General features: G+C 22.8%; 3 protein-coding genes across 9 annotated transcripts; 2 read left to right on the top strand and 1 right to left on the bottom strand.

The window, feature by feature from the left end:
- The first annotated feature begins 3,770 nt into the window (after nucleotides 1–3,770).
- Nucleotides 3,771–10,320, top strand: LOC129607483 (troponin C-akin-1 protein). The gene is made up of 3 exons (XM_055518510.1): nucleotides 3,771–4,121; nucleotides 8,330–8,649; nucleotides 9,899–10,320. The coding sequence occupies exons 1-3, from the start codon at nucleotides 4,107–4,109 to the stop codon at nucleotides 10,062–10,064; spliced, it is 501 nt and encodes a 166-aa protein (XP_055374485.1). The 5' UTR covers nucleotides 3,771–4,106; the 3' UTR covers nucleotides 10,065–10,320.
- A 2,243-nt stretch (nucleotides 10,321–12,563) lies between these two features.
- On the top strand, nucleotides 12,564–14,172 carry LOC129607337 (putative gamma-glutamylcyclotransferase CG2811). Of its 4 annotated transcripts, none has more exons than XM_055518283.1 (4): nucleotides 12,564–12,700; nucleotides 13,383–13,702; nucleotides 13,768–13,875; nucleotides 14,034–14,172. In XM_055518283.1, the coding sequence occupies exons 2-4, from the start codon at nucleotides 13,386–13,388 to the stop codon at nucleotides 14,116–14,118; spliced, it is 510 nt and encodes a 169-aa protein (XP_055374258.1). In that variant the 5' UTR covers nucleotides 12,564–12,700; nucleotides 13,383–13,385; the 3' UTR covers nucleotides 14,119–14,172. The 4 variants fall into 4 exon arrangements, with proteins under 4 accessions (XP_055374258.1, XP_055374257.1, XP_055374255.1 ...); XM_055518282.1 differs by lacking the exon at nucleotides 12,564–12,700 and adding an exon at nucleotides 12,725–12,908; XM_055518280.1 differs by lacking the exon at nucleotides 12,564–12,700 and adding an exon at nucleotides 12,899–13,038.
- A 96-nt stretch (nucleotides 14,173–14,268) lies between these two features.
- Nucleotides 14,269–16,343, bottom strand: LOC129607336 (protein CDV3 homolog). 4 transcript variants are annotated; one of them, XM_055518277.1, is made up of 4 exons: nucleotides 16,262–16,343; nucleotides 15,971–16,201; nucleotides 15,653–15,916; nucleotides 14,269–15,194 (listed from the first exon to the last, which is right to left on the bottom strand). In XM_055518277.1, exons 2-4 carry the CDS (start codon nucleotides 16,172–16,174, stop codon nucleotides 14,958–14,960), a joined length of 705 nt encoding a protein of 234 aa, XP_055374252.1. In that variant the 5' UTR covers nucleotides 16,175–16,201; nucleotides 16,262–16,343; the 3' UTR covers nucleotides 14,269–14,957. The 4 variants fall into 4 exon arrangements, with proteins under 4 accessions (XP_055374252.1, XP_055374251.1, XP_055374254.1 ...); XM_055518276.1 differs by having other exon boundaries at nucleotides 16,259–16,335; XM_055518279.1 differs by having other exon boundaries at nucleotides 15,974–16,201; nucleotides 16,259–16,335.
- Nucleotides 16,344–21,292: the final 4,949 nt, after the last annotated feature.

Below are 21,292 nucleotides of genomic sequence, written 5' to 3'. Positions count from 1 at the left end.
CGAATTTTAGTTCTTTTCTCTTATTTAATTAATTCTCTTATTTTCTCTCTTCAATCAAATTTGTGCTAAACTGTTTAGGTACAAGTGTTATACTGTAATAAATTAAAAATTACATTTCGGATCCACATCTTACCGAGTAACTACAATTTAATCTGAATTTAAATCTGTAAATTGTAATAATAATAACAAACTTAAATTAATTTTCACTCATTATTTAACTGCTCAATCTATTTAACTTCAATATTCTGACCAAACCTGTAAAGTGTTATACAATGTATTATGATAGATTGTTCGTATATAAAAACAGCTTGATTAAATTATTTTATCCTCTTTCACTGTGTATATCATATGGATTTAATTTTTATATATAATTATGTATATTTATAATATTATGTATATCAGATTTAGATACAAGAATATATTTAAATAATATTCGCACGCCCTTGACATTATTGGCCTAGAATTAGAATGATATATGTGTACATATTTGATTTTACTTTTTTTCCTTATTTTATTAAAAGTAGAAAACAGTGTGAAAATATTGGACTCAATGGCCATGATATTGTAATGTATGATAATTAGGAAACGTATGTATGCGTACACAAGTGTATAAAATTAGAAAATATACTCGTGTATATACACATATCCATTTTGGAAAGAAAAATAGAAAAAATTTTGTAGAAAATATGGGAGAATAGGAGAAAAGAAATTTATTTTAATATCAAACTTAAGTACGTAATTCGATAAACCCCTTATTTGTGTAATTAATCACAGATGTAATTTTATACTGCAATCAAACGTGAAACATCATAAATCAAGTTATTTAAAAATTAAAATTACCCAATTGAAAAACGTATATTACAGCCTCAAGTGTTGAAACAAATTTGCAACATCAATATTTTGCTTAGAGAGGTGATTTTCTGGTAAAACTTCACTGGTATTAGACGTTATACTAAAATAATATTGGTATACAAATTAGTTTTGAAATTTCTTCAATCTAGTTTAAGAAACAATCTAGTCTAGTATAAGAAATTTAAGCGACAAGACATAATTATTGAAATTTTAAAAGAATATGTTTGAATGCATCTTAAATTAATTTCAAAACAACAATGTTCGATCTACCTTACTAACCCCTTCTATAAGAAAATTGTCAAAAAAAATATAAATAAATAAAAAAACTGTAATAGCTTATTAAAAGCGCGGTAAATTCTAGAAACATACTTTGTGTATGTTTGTATGTATGTATATATGTAAATATATCTAGCACAATAAAAAAATTTTTCTATATAATAGAATTTTAACACGCTATGCCTTGCCTATGCTAACAAAAAAGAGTAGAGATAAAAAAAATAAAATTAAAGTAAAAAATTTCATAATTTCAAAAAAAAAAAATCCACTCATTTGAAATTTTAACTCACTCTCTATTTAAACTCATATATCTACCTACTGATATATAGTTATATAATACATTTACCTACATAATATAGAGAGTGGTATGTTGTATATATAAACATTATATCTATAGTAGGAGGCAAAGCAATGTAGATAAAAATTTGCCTCCATAAACATACATACATATTTACAGTACAAATTCATACATAATGTAAATTGTGAGTTGTAATGCCTTTAAAAGGATATATACAGATATAAATGTATTTGACGGAATTACTCTCTAATTTAACATGACAAAAATTAACTTTATTATTAAAAATCAAACAGAAAGAATTTCCATTTTATATTTGAGAAAATGTGAAGGAAATAATAAAGTAGTAGGGTACTATATCCCATTACTCTCAAGCAATAAAGTAATAGTAATATTTATCACTCACAATGAATTTAACTCAAGCAAGTATTTTATTCTCCAGGTATTGAGTGAAATTGAGTTTTTATAATTATTACGATTCACAAATGAAATAATCAGAAAACTTTAAAAGGTAAATTTTGATCCAAAATATACTTTAAAGTAAATACTCAACACTTCATATAATATGTATGTATTAATATATGTGTGTTATTATGACAGATGCTTTAAGATTTGACATGAATTATTTACATTTTTTACGTAACTTTTTTTTACTTTTTTTTTTTAATTTTGACAAATTTATCTTTTTAGCCTTGCTCACTGTTGTGACTGTAAGTTTATGTTTATTTACAAATAAAATTAGAGTACAGGTACAAGTACAATTAGTAGCTACATGTTATTTGTTTTAGCTTGTGTTCAAACGCCTATACATGATATTCTTAATTTTAAGATTATTTTTTATTATTTGTTAAACATAGAAGGTTATCCCTTATAATAAAATACAAAATTTTAAAGAATATAAAAATCTTTTTAACATTAAAAAATAAAAATTTTAATGTTTAAAATGTCAAAATAAATTGGGCTTGCAAGCCATCCATCTTGCAAAAACATTTTTGGTTATTAAAATAAAACTCAAAAATTCTTAGAAGTATAATCTACATCCTCAAGCTTTGAAGTAATTCACATATGTATACCTGCGTATTAAAGATTATCTTCATGATTTTGAGTGATTTTAAATTTAAATAAAAATGTTCTCATTCTATGTATTCTTCTCATTTCACTGTCAATAAATGCAGTTAATAAAATTTACTAACTCATTTTGTAAAAATATGCTAAATTTCTAATCCTATATATAAATAACACAATCACTTACGGAGCAGAAAATTAAGACATAGACGTGATATGTACATCTATTAATAAAAAAGTACTTGAGCAATGAGCTTACATAACTATGACGTAGATGGGGACGCTATGTGCCATATGATTTTCAAAAACAGAATTGATTTAAATATAATAATAGCGCAATAACCGCACCGATTTCGAATTTCCAATTCGAAGCGTACGGTGTTTGAAATAATAAATCATTTTCATTATTTTTGACACGTTATACAATAATATCAATCATATTTTTGCAGCAATAATTTTATATATTGCATATAACGCCGCACGATACAATTTCGATTTGCCGCATCAGAAATGCGGTAATTTCGATTACCACAGTATTGTAACTGTTCTGTAGGCAATACTCATTAGATTGATCCCTAATAACGCATGTAGGTACAAAAAATATGTTTTTGAGACCGTAAAGAATGCAATGAAAATTTTATCGGCCTTGAATTTTTATATCTGATTAAATTTACAACGAATAAAAGTTTACACAGACGCAAGTAATCGTAATCATTACTTTTTTTTCTGATAAGAATTTTAAAAATTGCATTAATTTTTTAGTTTGTAAATCTATAACTCGTATTGTTGCCTGTTCTTTCTGATAATAATGTTTACCTAACTGCAATTATTTTTCCTGAATAGAAAGGGATTTTGAAAAAAAAAATGATAAGATTAGTTTATTAGTTTAACATGCTTAGACCGGAATTTAATTCGATTATACCTCATTAGTTACCAGACAACATTCTCTTTCCTGATATGAACATACTCACGAACATGCATATAAATACCTATATACATATAATACGAATAAGATAAAATGAGTAAATAAGAAATTTTTCTTGTTATTTTGTTTAATAAACCAACGTTTTGTTGTTGTTCTTGTTGTTCTTTGTAATTGTTTTTGGATATTATTTTGATTACATTTTCATATATACGTACCTACATACATACATCAATATCTTATTGAATTAAATTTTCACTCAACTCATAATATTCACTCTTTTTTTTAATTTTTTTTGTTAACAGCAGTACAGTAAAGTAAAATTAAGTTAGTATTTAACTGAGTCTCTTTTGTTATTGAGTTGTTTAACGGATAAAAAAGAACGTAAATTGCATTTGATTTAATTTTTGGAGAAAATTTAGGTTATTAAAATAAAAATAGAAGAAAAAATTTCTGTATTTTAAAGCGGCTTTCTAAGAATTATTATTTAATTGAGTACAAAATCAAAAAAATTTATAAGAAATTTAAGAAATTATCTGGAATAATTTTCAATTATAAATAAAAAACAAATACAATATTGGTACAAAGCTTCTTTTAGGAATATAAAAGCGGAATACATATATACATACGCACCAGCATATTTAATTCGAAATTAATAAGAAGAGGTAAAGGAAATATTGAAAAAAGCACCCCAACATGTGCAACATAAAGGTACGTGATGTGATATGGTAAAGAATATAATACTCAACCAAAAGGATATTTTCCTATTTTTAAATAAAATTTAAATCAATATTTTTACATTGTTGTAAAGTGTGTAATATAGAATAATATTGTAGTTAGAGAACGTAGTATGAGCAGCTCTATATGATTATCCATGTTATCTAATATTAATTTTATTCTATTTTAGGTAGGCACCTGTAATATACATAAATAGAAAATCTATATAGGCTTTCGGATATTAAATTAATACGCGGAACGGAGGACACTCGTTATTCGATTATTGAAATTTAAATGAATTAGGCACATTTGATAATATTTGTAAGATGATCCCGGCTATGTCCCATAATGTGTGCATTCTAAAACTTATATATTTAAATTTAAGAAATTTTTTAATTAAAATATTATGAAAATATTCCAATATAAAATTTATATTCATAATATTTTTAAAATTATGAATGCATTCGTATATAATTTTCAAAATAAAATCTCAATGATAAAAAATTAAATTTTTTCCAATTTCATTTTTGTGATATTGCTTTTTTTCTTTATAGTTATTGTTTGTTGCGTGTGTTTTTTCATAGTAAGTTTTGAATAACAGATTACCAAGGTACACATACGTGTATAAATATTTTTGTATATAAAATAAATTATATACAATAAATGTGATAATTAAATTATAAAAAAATATTTTTCAATTTAATGATGCCATAAATTTTTCAAAAATTTAATACAATACTATTTTGGAAAAGGTTCGCTATTAGTACATTACCTTACTCTTGTTTTTTAATACAATTGAATAAAATTTTTAAAAAAATTATGGTTATTTAAAATATGATGCAGAAAAACAGATGACCGACCATTATGTTTCAAGGCATGTGCAATAAAATAAGTTTATTTTTTAAATTTCTATAAATAATCACGGTTTTACTGCAGTATTTCTATTAAAATGTAGGTTGAATAAATTTTTTTATCATGTCTACGAAATTTAAAATTTATATATATAGTATAAAAGTAAATGCGTGTATATAATTGAATGCAATATATTTTTTAAATTGGTGTAAAAACGTCATGCTATAAAAAAAATTAATTTAAAATTATTTATATTGAATTTATTTATTAATTGACTTTTTTAAAATTTATGCAATATAAAGAGAACAGCTCTTAATTAATTATATAAAATTGTATTATTAAATAATAATTTATTAAAATTATAAAGCATTTATAAAAATTTATAAATGTTTTCTTTAATTTTTAATAATTTTTTTTTAAAATTAATGTCGTGCATTATCTACTTAACATTGTATATACATTATAATTACTTGTAAAATATACATTCTTCATATATAAGTAGATACGAAATAGAAATTATGATACTTGAAATAAAACTTTACTATAACATGCAATATTGTTAATATTTATAAAGATAGTGAATTTTATAGCGTATAATAGATATTTAATATAAATTTTGTATTACAGTTTATTATTTTATTATTATATGTTTGTTTTTCAATTCATATATCAAAAATGATAAATTATTATTATTATTATAGCTATTTAATTTAATTCAATTTGGCACATGGTTCACATATACTTCATTTTTATTTATAATATTTTTAAAATTTTAATGCGTTATTTTAAATTTGATTTGTGTGTATGTATACATAAAGAAATTTGAAAATATTGAATTTAAATTCTACATTCATCGAAAATCACATTATTGAGATTGAATCATATTGAAATTAAAACTAGCTCAACAATTTGATTTAGTTCCAGTTTCATAAAATTGAAATTAAACTATTAAACATTGAAATTATGAGCCTATAAATTCAACTGCGTGTGCAGAATTGTACTGTTATTTGATTGAGCAAAGTTGCACTCCAGACTGATCAATGTTCTAAAATAGCGCTGTCACTATACCTCTTTCTAAATCCAATTATTTTTCAGCATCGGTTTTTTAGTTTAAGAAATAGCATTTTCATCTCTCTAATAACCGTATTAGATAAGTTGTTTAATTCCACAACCTTTTCCCAGCCCAACAAGAACCATTTTTCGTTTTCACTTCATAGGCATTGAAAAGATCATGAGAAAGGGTATGTTTTTCAATACCTTATCAAAAATAATATTACATTATTAAAATATTTTTTATTCCTATTATAAACCACTTAATTACTTTAATTTGTCTCTTGAACATTATAGTCCCTTTCAAAGGTCTTCCGTATTCCAATATTTATAAATGAAACCATTCTTTACTTAAATTAATTTTTGCTTTTACATTTTTGATTTCAATCAATTTACATTATTATTACAGTTGAATTTAATTGAAGTTAATTTCAAGTGGCTGCAAAAAATTGAAACACATACTTACATACATATAAATTTAAATAAAATATTGTTAAAAAATTGCGTGCAAAAGAAATTTTAAGAAAAAAAATAATTTATGAATCGGTCGAATTGAAGACGTCATTATTTATTAAAATAAAGTGCATTTAAAGGAAAATGAATAAAAATTTTCCTATAATGCAAAAAACAAAAATTTAACAGCAAATTGCCCTTATTTTTATAATTGAATTAAATATTTTTTTTTTGAATTAATTTATTTGAAATTTATATAAAATCAATATGAATATGCAATTATATACATACATCAGCACTAACATACTACCTATTTACCTCAATAAACTTATCAAAATCACTTGTAGCAATTTGAAGTACAACAAGAAATTTTTAATTGTGCCCAAATTTCAAGAATAATGAAAACAATTGTTTCCAAGAAATTTGTAAACTTTCAATTAAATTTAATATTTTTCGATCTGATAACAGAATTTATAGGAATATTTTTTTTAACAATAATAATTATTATCTATTTCTCTATACACACCTATATAAATAACTACATTGAAATATATTTTAAAATTAATATAAATAGGTAGATATATAGCTATAGTTTGTCTAAAAAGAGAGTATTTAATGACTTGAACTATTGAATAAAAATTTTTCAAGGTTAGTTACTTTTTCGGTTTTTTTTCCCCCGATAAAAAACATAAATGAATTTCATTACCAAAAAAAAAAGAAATATTTGTATAATATTATGTACATTTGTTTGAGTAACAAGTTTTTGAAGATATCAGTGAAATTAAACCAGTTCCATAAAGGTCCAATAAAAATATTCGACTTAAAATGTAAATTTAACATTGAAAATTTATTGCATATACACATAGAAATTAAAGTAAATAAAAGTAAAAGAAATTAATAGAATTCATTTATATATATAGTAAAGTTCAAGAAGCTATTATTTTAATTTTGTAAATGTTTGTATTGAATACTTTAAACTTAAAATGCAATTGCACAGGGACGGACTTCGTAATGGACTAAACAAGTTATGGCCTAAGGCCATAGAGGAAAATTTGAGCAAAGTTAAATTATTTAACTAAGTGTAAAACTAAGTATTTGACATAATATACTAATTTTCGTATTTCCTACAAGAAAAAGGCTAATTATATAAAAAATCAGACTCTTTACAGACCGGTTTTATCAAATATATTAAGAAAATTTTTGGAATAACATTCAATATTGAAAAATTAATGCTTAATTTCAAAGCGGAAATTTCTTAATTAATTCAAACGAATTAAGCTTTTATAAAATTTAAGAAATTACTGCAAAACTTTCGTCCCTCAATAACTAACGAATGAGACTCCGACTCAACATACTTTTCAAGATTAGTTTTCCAAAAGTTAAGCAGTTTATTGTGCATGTTAAGTTAAATTACAAGAATGAATAACACGAAATTCTTTAAATCACCAAGCAAGACTAATCTACATTATTGAATTTTGTTACCATATCGAACACGAAATCTTAGATTACCTGACATTTAGCTTCGATTTAAAGTATATGTTCCTGTTAATAAATCAAATACTTGTATGAGATTTTTTTATCTTAATTAAATTTTATAGAATTACTAAATTTATTATCGTAAAAATATTTTTAGTGGGTTAGTGAGAAATTGTTAATAATATTTTTTTTGCACATTTCATTTACTATTCTTATCTTAGTGTAATAAATTATACTCGTATACATATAAATGTAATAATAACATACACATATAATAAATTTATATATATACTTACTATTTTTATATATATGTTTTTCTATTCATTTATTAATAATTCATTATATACGATATATTACTTATATTTTTATAGAAAGCCTCAACTGCCTTAAATAAATTATTTGTATGTGGTGCACTTAAATATGGTCAACCAAATCATTCAATATTAGCTAATACAGCTAATGGTTATGCAAAATTTTGGTGTAAAGCAACAACAACCGAAAAACTACCTCTTGTTATTGCAACACGTTATAATATACCATTTTTATTAAATAAACCAGGTATTGGTAATTATGTTACCGGTGAAATATATGAAGTTGATAATAAAATGTTAGATGTATTGGATAATTTAGAAGATTGCCAAGATATTTATACAAGAGAAATACAAAATATGAATATTGGAGTTGGTGAAGGGTAAGTTTCGTATATATTTTGTCGTAACGTAATTAAAAAACACTACAAATTAATAGAATTGAGTTCTGAAATTAAATAACTAATTTAGATTTTAATTCTAATTATTATACAAATTGTTAAAATTTGATATCTTTATAAAAAGTTATTATTGAAAATTTGTTGTATTAATAAAAAGTGACAATTCGATAATTAGAACACAATCCGGTATATAATAAACATTTGCTACAATTTTTTTTTACTTTTTAGCATGTTTTTTTCTTTTTTTTTTATAAATAAACAAAATTTGTTTTCATTTTTTATTTGATCTTCTAATTGATATATGAAAGTGTTTTTATTTTCTATAGCAAAAATATTTTATGAAATGTGTACACCTATGTGCCAGAAACTCTTCCATTTGTATAATGAAAATATAGAAAGAATTTCTGTATGGGTTTCATGCCCTGTAATCTTCTCTGCTTCTCTGTTAATAAATTAATTCTGAGAATATAAAAGTTTTAGCAAATTAACTTATTATTATACACATAATGTAACTCTATTTAAATTAAAATTAGTATAATATTAATGAACGTATCAAGTTCAAAAACTTTTTCTATAGCTTCAATTAAATTTACTAATTCTGCTTCTTTACTCTATTTTAGTTCATAATACTAGTATATAACATTTTGGTATCTTATTTCAAAATATATTCATTTATATTTTAAGATGCATTTAAAATAGAACTAATATATATACACACTTATACATGTATAACAGAATAAAACCAAAATTTTAAGATCATATTAAATTATTTTTGAAAAATTATCCGAATACAAGTTTAAATTTAATATTTTGGGAATTTTTTTTTTTTAAATAGTTCCATAAGTTTCTATATCTTGAGCAAGTGAAATAAAAATCTTTAAAAAAGGTTAGGCATTGCATATATAACGTATTAAATTTTTAAATTTCTAATTCTTTAATGAATATACGAGTATTTAGCGTTTGCGTTTGAAAGAACGTTTTAAGATTACATTTAGAATTTTACTAGCAATTTACAAAAATTTGTTTTCAAGAATTTGTTATCAAACTCGTTAGAGTATAAATTAATAAAAAAGCAATTATCGTAAACGATTTGCGATTAGTAAATTTGATCATATACGATATTTTATAATCAAATTATAGTTTATATAATTATAGTTTATTTTTTTAAAATACAATTTATTATAAAATAGAGATTAAAAAAATTTTAATATAATTTTGTATTTATTTTTAGAACCGTTCCATGTTGGGTTTATTTACTACAAAAATATCCGGAAAATTTATTAAATCTTCAATATTTATCATCATATAAGAACAGTGCCGAATATCCATATGTTATCAGAAATAAAAGAACGCATAAGCATCCAGTTAATGAAGATTTGGCTTATTCAGTATCATAGAATCTCAACTTCATAATTGAATTTCTAAAATGAAAATATTCAACAAATCAAAAAAATCGAACTGATAATATTATTATTATATATATGTAGAATACAAAAATCCAAAAATCCAAAAGCAGTAATTCATAATCATATATGTATAAACAACTCAAATTAAAAATTGAGCTCAGCTTAAGTACTGAAAAAATTTATTATATAACTTTATAAATAATAACATTATATAATTAATTTCAAAGCATTACAGAGAATTGAATAAAAAAATTAATTAATAGTATATATATATTTCTTTTTATAATCTTATATGATGATCACCTACTTTTCTATAGGTAATTAGGTGAAATTATAACACTTTATTTACACAATTGTTTTGTATATTATATAGCTTTTATTGTTTTTCTTTAAACATATTCTTAAATAAACAATGAATTTTCAAGTTTAAGTTCCAAAAACAGGTCGAGTGAAATTCTTAAATATAAATAATTTACTAAAATTATCTTTTTGAATTATTAAATTTTGAATACAATTTCTTTATTTAATCCTACAGTTGAACAACACCAATTTTATATTATATGTGTTATACGATAACTTTAACATTAATCTTTTCCATTACAGTAAAATAAATATTTATAAATATATTTAAATATATTAGTATAAAATTATGTCTTGGCTTGATTTTATTTTCTTGATCTTGATATTGATTCATACAGTTTAATGTTTTTATTTTTATTTTAAACCGTATTTCTAATAATATATTATTTTTCTGAGGTCGTTGAATATTTTATTATAAGAAATAATTCGTTTTGAATACATTAAATATTTTTATATAATTATGAATTTTAGCTATTTTATTATATTCATTTAAACTTTTATATAAACAATTTTAATTACTCACATTGATCTGTAAATTTCTGGTTCGTTTAAATGAACAATAACAATAAGAATTAATATTTTCTTGAGAAAAATATTCTGGTACCCAAAAGAAATTAAAAGTAAATAGAAATAATGAAAAATTTAATATTTATACGGAGTTTTAATTTGTAGTATGATATGAAAATTAGAAAATTTGAATCCTAATTCAAAATATTTAACTTATCTTTACCATAAAATCATTCCATTTTGCATAGAATATTGTAAACATTGTATGACATTAATACTGATAGTTAATTTAAACTGAATTGCACACTTGTTGATGTTACAATTACAGTAAGTTCCTTTTATACGTTTAGTAAGTACCTTGACATTACAAAAAATCTCTGTCAATCTTGGTAAGTGCATACTTCTCAAATAGATACGTTATGTGTGTACACGTGTACTTACAAACAAGTGTTCATATATTACATCGTAAAATCATATTTATTTCGTATCTATTGCATCTCTCGTTATCACTATAATTATCAAAGCAAGGGTCTCTAGAAGCACATAGAAAGATGTAATAAGAGAATTAATCTCTCTATATTATCTTCATACATTCATACATCGCACATCAGCATTACAAAAAGCTCGCACATCAATTACAAAAAACAAAAATTAAAAAAAAAAATTTCAATATTTGTTTAAAAAAATGTCAATCTATCAAAAAATTATTAGGTTATCTTAAGTACAATCTTTTCATTATTTTTTTTATCTGTATAATTAGTATTTTTCATTTATTTATGAATGAATTCGAGTGAATATTATTATTCCCCCACTCACCTTTTATAATTTAAAAAGAAAAAAAATTTCAAATTAAAATTACAACAAAAAAAAAAAATCTTTCTTTTGAAGGTTATTAAAATATATTGGTAATTATATACAAATTGACATTTCTAATGCGTATTAATTTGATGTTTTAATATTATGTTCTTAATATAACATCTTTTTGTCTATCTAACTTTCGTTTCTATTTCCGTTAATATATTTTAATTCTATACAATCAATAATAATAACGGTATATTTTATAGAAAGCTGTCAAAATATGTTAACTAATTTTTTTAAATACTAGGTATACCTGAATTATAAATATGTATAAGCTTATTTGAACATAGAGTAAAGAAAATATTAATGGATTACTTGAAAATATTCACTTGCATTACTTTTAATTATTGGTGAAAGAATATGAAAATTAATTCAAACCTGTTAACCTATAATTGTTTTAATTAACTATTGATTAATATTTGTATCAATCAATAGAAACAGATACAGAAACTGTAGGTCTGTCTGGTATAAAACTTTAAAATACTTTAAATATTGAGAAAATGAAAATGTCATCATTTTTTTTCATTTTTGTTCAAAAAGTATTATCCCGCATACAAAAACTTTATGAAAACTGTTTTCAAGTTTTATAAGATTTTTAAAAACTTTTTTATGTCAGACAGACCTTCAATCAGAAAGTTAAAAATTTTAAATTGAACATGTAAATTTAGAATTTGAAAGATGAAAATTTGAAATTGACTTATTTCAAATACTGAATGCTTGTACTAACTTATCATGTCATATCATAATCATTTCTAATTTCTTTATTTTCATTTAAGTTGTCTAGTTTTTTTCAGTTTCTTCAGTTTGTATTTAGCAATAACCTACTTTTATTTTGTACATAAATAAGTAAACTTGTGATAATAGATTAAAGTATTGAAAAATTTTGGCTTGATAATAAAAAGGTGTTCGTTAGAATAATTATTTTTTTTTTCATTATTTTGCTTTTGCAAAATTTGTCTGGATTTAGAGTTCTATAAACCCATTAATTTTGAGTCAAGTCATAGACATAGAGCTAATCAATTTTCAAATTTATTTTTTTTTGAAAATTAAAATTTCGTCTTAAAAAATTTATTTTAATTATCAGATTCAAAAAAAGTTATAAATTTTTGGGTACGTTTGTAAGATGAAATAGTTTTAAAATTGAATTAGTGAAATAAATACATATTTTAATTTGAAAAGTTTTATATAACATACTGTTAAAATGGTTATCATTACGAGAATTGCATTAAAATCATATCATGTATGTATACCTATAAATTAAAAAAATAATTTGATCTTGAATTTTAAATTTTAAATTTGGTATCATTATCATAATGGAAAAAAATTTTTAAAAATATACAGGAACCTATTTTTTGGAAAATATTTCATAAATGCACTTACTTTAGTTTTTGTGTTAATTTCTCAGTTTTTTAAAAATATGTATGTCTGTATGCATTATTTGCAATCTGTTTATGCAAATATATTGAGATGATTTTTTAATTTTTAGTTTCGTATGACAAATAATACTTTTACAATTTATTTAATTTCCATAATATTCATTTAAATTTATAATATTCATACGATTACGCTTATATATATTTTTAGGTAATGTCACGTATTTCAAAAAATCATCATGTGTTTGTTTATGGTACACTAAAACGTAATCAACCAAATCATTACTGGTTAACAGATCCAGAAAATGGTGAAGCAATTTTTATAGGTGAAGGAAAAACTAAAGAAAAATTTCCATTAGTAGTTGGTACACGTTATAACATTCCATTTCTATTGAATAAAGTTGGTGTAGGAAATAATATTGAAGGAGAAATTTATGAAATTAATGATAAAATGTTGAGTAAATTGGATATTCTTGAAGATTATCCACAGTATTATGATCGTGAAATACGTGATATTCAAATGGGAAATGAGTAAGTGTAAAAATTTTCAATTTTCTTTTCTTATATTTAATATTTTATTACCATTTTTTTTTAAGAACTTTAAAATGTTGGTTGTATCTCATAAGGAAATTTCCTGAATCATTATTAAATAAAAAATTATTGACAAGCTATTCTAATACAAAAGAATTACCATATCGTGAAAGGTATTTACGTACTGAAAATATTAAACCAATTGATGATTTAAGTTTCTAAATGAATATTAAAAAAAAATATTAGAAATAAAAGCGTAAAATGAAAAAAAAAGTATTATACCTCATAAAAATATTTTGTAATTAATGAATTTACTTTAATAATTTTTTAGTTATTTGGAAAGCAATTCAGCAGATTTGTTTACAGATGAATCACAAGAAATAATCACAGGAATTTCCACTGGAATGAAGTGTTGAAGTAGAATTTGTAAATAGGCTGTTACAATATTTTTTTTTGTTAATTATACGTATTACTAATAAAATTATGTTTTAATTGCGTATACAAAAGTGTATTATAATTATAAATGTACAAAAATTAAAAAAAAAATATATATAAGTAATATTCAATTTAAATTTTTTAAAATATAGAATTTTATTGTTGCCCATGTAAGTAAAAAAAGTACCTAAAACAATTTATTTCTTCAAATATGTATTTAAAACAAATAATATCAGACGCACAAAAAACAAAATAAGTAAAATCAAGTCATTTTTAAGAGGAACATTTTTTTTATTGAAAAAAAAAAAAGAATTATGCAAAATAAATTTATTTGTAAAATACTCCTAATGAATATTGTTTCTTTTTTCTTCTATATTGAGAACAATTAAATACAATATTAAACCTTATATCGGAAGATAAAAATATTTTATCTTCTTTTACACATATATAATAGGAAGAAAAGTTTTAAAATTTAAAATTGTGGCAATAACGCTTTGTTTTTGAATAGAATAATTATTATTTTAAAATAAATTCTTATAACTTTTAAGACAATTTAAAAAAAAAAATACTTAATTTTTGTATTGAGATATTACTATGTAAAGCAAAATATTACAATTTTTTCAATTTAAATTAATTGAAATGGTTTTTTTTTTTTTTTTATTATTGGAAAAGTTTTTTAATGCTTCTGTTTAATACAAATCTATTTTTGTTTTTTATTTCTGTTAATATATGTTTTTTTGAGTATTTCCTTTTCAAAAAAACTTGATTTACCCCTTTGCTGTTTTACTGTTTAAAAAATAATAATTTTAAAGAATTTTATCTAGCTATCTTCTTCAGCTAATGAATCATAACGATTTCCTATTACTGGGGCCTCAGTATTTCTTTTCAGTTCTTGTATTCTTTGCATTCTACCACCGTGTCTTACTTCTTCAAAGCTTGGTTCATTTTTTTTCTTACGTTGTTCTTCAGGTCTTGCAGCTCCTAATGTTGGAAAATATTCTTCGTTTGTTATGTCTGGAGCATTCCGATTGCGGGCTTTAATAGTTTTACTAGCCGCCTAATAAGAAAAAATTTAAATTTTGAATTTTAAATTAAGAAAAAATTTTTTAATAGAATAAGTATGTACATATTTTATTTTATCGTGCAATTTGTTCAAGTTATTGTTTTATAGGTATAAACATTGTCATGTACATTGTGTCTAAAAATAAATTTTTTGTTTTCACTTTAAGTAGTTTATTCAATTGAATTTATTAAGTTCGTTGATCAATAAATTGCCTTATAAAAAGCAACAATTCTATCAATTTTATAAACTCAAAATTTAATTATATCAAAATGTATAATAGTAAATAAGGCATAAATTTATCATTTTCAAAAACATTGATTTTAATTAAATGACTTGAAGTGAATTTACAACTAATTACACGTATATTGGTAAGAATAGGAAGTATGTACATTAATGTTATTATTTTGTATATTTGGTTTTGATATATGTATATTGAAAATTAATTGACTTACTTTAAAGGCTGGGGATACGTATACACTCGGTTTAACTTCAACTGGTATTTGTGTAACTTCTTCAGCTGGAACAACAGATTTCCAAGGACCTTGTTTTCGATCCTTATTCGAACTGCCTTCTCCATCTGTATCATTTTCGTCTAATCCACCTTCCTGCCCTGAACCTAGTTCATCTTCGTCATCATTTAATGTGAGCTGACCAATTTTTAAGCCACTATAATCTTTTTGTTCTACTTCTTGAAATTCTTTCCACTCCTCATTATCCTAAAATAAAAAAAAAAAATTTCATATTTACCAATATTTATGTATAATTCATACTGCTTGAGGATCTTCTTCTGGTTTTAAAATTAATAGATCATCATTTGGACGCAATTCTTTTCGCGGTGGTTGTTGAGGTTTTACTTCAACAGCCTTTTTTGACGTGTCTTCCAATTTTTTAGCCAACTCTTCGGGTGTCAAAAATTTTTTAGTTTTTGATTTCTTCTTGTCTTTTTTAGCAAAAAAATCATCTAAATCAGCCATTGTAATGCTTTGTTATTATTTCTTCAACTAAAAAATTACTTAATATTTTAATAAATCTTATAATTTATAATTAAAGTTACACACTACATGCGGATTAACTCCTTTGAATTGATAGAAATTCTGACTTTTTTTGGAAAGCGATTTGAAGGTTAAGAAATTTCTGTACTGCCATATAAAAAAAAAGAAGAAAACTGTTGACATGACATTTATTTAAGACACAAACCAAAATTTTTAAGAATTGAAACAAAACTTTCTATTTCAGGAATATAGAAAACAAAACGAAAAAAATTGTTTTTTTCTGCTTTATTGTGGAATTAAAAAATCGCCAGAAAAAATACGAGTCCACATTCCACAATGATAAAAATCGAGAAAACATCATGTAAAAGGTGATGTTATAAATTTATTGGTACGTTTGTAAGATCAACCAAGTAGATTAAAATTGAATTAGTAAAATACTCTCAGTTTACATTTATTTTGAAGAAGTGTATCCAAACCTTTTAATTTTTGGTAAATATAGGTCTTTTATATTTTGGCATATTCGATGTGAAAGCGATTTTTTTTTTGAGATGATCGTTTCTGTCTCGATCATTTGCACGATACGTTGACTAGCATTGAATCTCAAAGTCATCAACTTAATAATATAAGTAGATACATCAGTTAAGGAATCACAAATATGGTTGTTTAAAATATTGAAAGATCCACACAATGAGTAAAAAACAATAAAATTTTTTTTATGGTTTTTATTCTTTTAATAAATTTAAGGCTAATATTTGTGCGCCTATAACTAATCGTACATTAATAATTATTAATTTTTTGTGTTTAATGCAACATAATTTTAATTGGTTAGAATTTTTAATAAAAATTTTAAATGGTATAAGTTATCACAAAATTAATAAATTTCATTAGGCTTGCCCAAATGCCATACAATTCATCATTTTTGCACTTTTGCACGGCTTGTTGTCATTTTGTTTTCTTTATTTTTTTTATATCTTCTATAAATTTTTCGTTATATAATTATTAGACCGTTAACATAAATTTTCTATCATACTTTATATATGCATCTACAATAATGTGCGACAATACTGATTGATTGGAAAACGACACCAAATAAACCTTTCAAATATTTTTTGTTCATTTTTTTTTTTCAATTTGGTATGGGTACATTTAAGTTTATATTTTGCACATAAAAATGTAATCATTACTATTACAGATACATTACCAGTAATTCTTGTAAATTTAATCATAAATTATACGTGCACCCATCTAACCAATTCTTTTTTTATAATTTTATTCTTCTTTTTTTGAGTTTTTCGCTGCCCATTTTCGCTTATTTCTATACTCTTCAAAAATAATGCTCTTGATTTGAAAATCTCGGTCAAACATTCAATAACCTTTCACGGACAAAATCATTAAAAATTCGCATAAGACTATGAAATTTTTATATTCCGGCTTTATTGATTACTTTACGTATAAAATTGTGTATGTGCATATGTTTGTATATTTATGTTCATGTATTTTTTTATATGTGCGTATATAAATAAATTGCATTTGATAATTTATTTTATATATAAAATTTTATTAAATTTATGTAAACCTAATATTATTATAGCGCTACATTAATTTATTAATATTTTATAAAAATTATCACAAATAATTTAATTTAAATTTAAGTTTAACACCATATTTTTTATATATGTAGGTGAAATACATTACACACGCATGTATGGGAATTAGATTACATCAAAATTTCAATTGTCATCAACTCTACACCTATTCCAGTGCTTGGTAATAAAATATTTGTAAAGTGGCTATGAGCGTCGAAAGTTCGGTAGTGCAGTGTGCATAATACACTTCAGTATTAATTTGATATTTATATGCTGAATAGGGTAGGTATACATAAATTTATACAAGTCTACTACACTATACCACCGATGGATTAGCTAATATACATAATTTAGTTTATGTTAAGCTAAATGCATATCTACCCAATACAGTTTGGTAAAATTTAAAATGAAAAAAACAAAATTTGAAAATAGTGGCGTTTTTCTTAACTGATTTTATTTGTCAATGTAAATTCACTAGCTAGTAATATTGTAAGTTCATAACAATGGTGCTTATTCTGAGTATCGAAAAGCAATAGTGATAATCATCGTAAAAGTATCGTAAAAATACGATTTGATTATTTTAAACACAAACCAATTCATACAAATGATTCATGCCTATAATAAAATTTTTTGATCTTTCACGATAAATATCACTATCAATTTCAACGTTTCAGATTAAAAATCAGAATATTAAAAATATTCGGCAAAATTTGGTGTTCTCTTTCCAAATACTTTGCCTTATTTTCAATATTAAATAATGTTTTATTGTTCATCATTATTATTCATAATAATTATTCAGAATCGAACCTTCTTCCATGTTAATTTAAAATGTCATTAATATAAAATATTGTTCGTAAGATTGGTAATTTCATTTCTCGAATTTTCTTGTTTAATTTTTCTCATTAATTCCAATTTGGTATACAAAATAATTTAAGTTTTCAAGAAAGGAGAGATTTTTAAAAAGAAAATTAACTTTAATATTTTTACTAAAATATCTGATGATACCTTGATTTTATAAACCTTTTAGGGATAGGTCAGCATTTAAGCTTTTCACATTACATATTTTGTTTGTATATAATGGAACACTCCTTTTTAATGGAAATTACTTAACTTAATAAATTAGGCATGTACTTTTTTCATTTAAAGGCAAAATGCTTTAGTACGAATACATGTTTTAAGGAAGTTAAAAATTATGTAGAAATTTCTTAATGAGGAAATTCATTGAAAGTATAAGACACTTTAAATATACATATGAAGTATAATAATTTTGCACCAAATTTTATGGGTAAAAAGGGCAAGGTTAATTTTTTTTTATTATTGTACTTCTTTTAGAGGTGAAGGTCAGTTTTGATTGAAAAATATTTTTCTTTTTATTGTCTAAATTATTTATTTCCAATCAAATTTATTTTAAAAGAAATGTGAATGACTTTAACAAATTTTATGTTTGGACGGAAGTAAACGTAGAACAAACATACATATATATATATATATATATGTCTACATAATTGGATTTATGTATTTGAATAGATTGTAAATAACATGTATGTACATATATGTATTTTTGATTGATTTTGTGATTGACCCAAATTTTAATATTTTAATAGTTTTTTAAAGAAGTCTATTTATTAATGCTATTATTAATAATATCATTGTATTTTGGCATTATTATAAATAAATATAAGCAAAATTATAAAATTTGCAAAAATTGAAGTATATTGCCAAACCGAATTTTAGGATCCAAACTGTATCACACTGTTTTGTATTTGTTTTTATTCTCAAATACAATAGAAAATTCTTAAAATATTCGTAATATCAAATAAATAAAGAACTTTATGATACGCTTTAGTTTTCTATTTAGCACACTTTGCTCCTCATTCACTTGCATTCAACTCATTGAATAGCACGCTACCATTAGTAAAACGACAAATAACATAAAAATTTAAGTATATGGTAGGTATATACCAAATTGATTATGTAGTATCAAATATGAACAAAAGAATTCATTGCTCAAAAGAGAACTTGCAATTCAAACAAATAAAATATGTAGGTATATTAATTTGTGTATTTATTTTGTGTGCTTGCATTGTTTTAATGTATTTCCTTAGATGAAAATAAAAGAGATATTATCATTTACTTAAGAAGATAAAAAAGAATATAAATTTACGTAGGTAATTTTTAAATTTTTAAGATTTAAGAAGTTTTGTGTAAATTTTATTGAATTTTAATAAAAAAACATGTTTTTAAAATGTAAGCATTAATAAAGATTATGGCAATATTAAACCATTTAAACATAGTTATAAGTCTTCGATTCAAGAAAATTTTAATAATATTATTGTGAATTTTCGTAATAAACTTGATATCGAACTATTTTTAGCTTGCAATTAAGCAAATTTGCGACCACTATTAATTGGATATAAAAATTTGAGACTCTAAGTCAACAAAAGTGATTTTAATGTTTGACAAGCGTCGTTGGCCTGATTTCAGTCTAGAAACTACACAAAGTCAAGAACGGATAAGTGAATAATTGATATGTACAACAACCGCATAAGCGCTGACAGTTTCAATTCTCGTTTTGGCTGCATTACAGTTGTAATAAAACAATTGACACTATTATTTACCGCAATTAATTTGTTATTAATCCCATTTTTGCTGTGAATCATATTGAAAAACCCATTAAAATTTTCCTAACTTAAAATTAAATTCATTTTTAAAAAAAATCTTATCTGTTTCCATTCAAAATTCTTTAAGATAATTCTAAATTTTCGATTAAAATAAACAAAATGCTAATATCACAAAATGTGATAAATTTTTTTGCTTCTACTATTTTTTTTAATCTCAAAATAATGAGAAACAAATTATTCACCATTTTTTATATACAAGTAAATTTTCCAAATAAATTTATTACTGAGCGTGTGCAAATAATGGTAATATGTAGAATTAAGCGCCAGTTTTGTCCAATGATTTAATAATATTTAGAACTTATATTAAATTTTTAAAACATAATTTATTCAAATTCATATCGACGTGACATTAATGTAAACACCTCAGTCAGTAAGCGTTTTAAATAAAAATTTACATTCAAATAACATGCAATCAATATTCATTTGGTATGGTGATTTGTTTTTTTTTTTGTTCGGTATATGTTGCAAATCAGGTTGTATTCTTGTCTAAATTTTCCTCTCAAGAAATAAAGAATTATTTCTATATTAAGTCAATGAAAAAAATTAATGAAAAAAAAAATTATTTAAAATATTGCAAATGATTAGAAATAGAATTTTGTGTAGATTAAATAAATTAATCGGTTTTATAAAATAAGCAAAAAACTGAAAAAAAAAAATTTTTTTTTTTTTTCTTAAATAAAAAATTTTGTAATCTGTAGGAGTTTTATATTGCTACCAATATGGTTACTCATTCTCGTATATTCTTTGAAAATTAGAAAAAAAATTATTTTAAAATTGCTTTTAAGTTGAGAAAAAAAAATAATTCTGCATTTGTTTTTTATTATTTTGAATGC

The sequence above is a fragment of the Condylostylus longicornis genome, unplaced genomic scaffold (assembly GCF_029603195.1).
Source record: "Condylostylus longicornis isolate FDR11 unplaced genomic scaffold, ASM2960319v2 ptg000027l, whole genome shotgun sequence".
Classification (NCBI taxonomy): domain Eukaryota; kingdom Metazoa; phylum Arthropoda; class Insecta; order Diptera; family Dolichopodidae; genus Condylostylus; species Condylostylus longicornis.
Note: the sequence above shows the minus strand (reverse complement) of the source record. Positions and strands in the feature narration are given on the sequence as shown.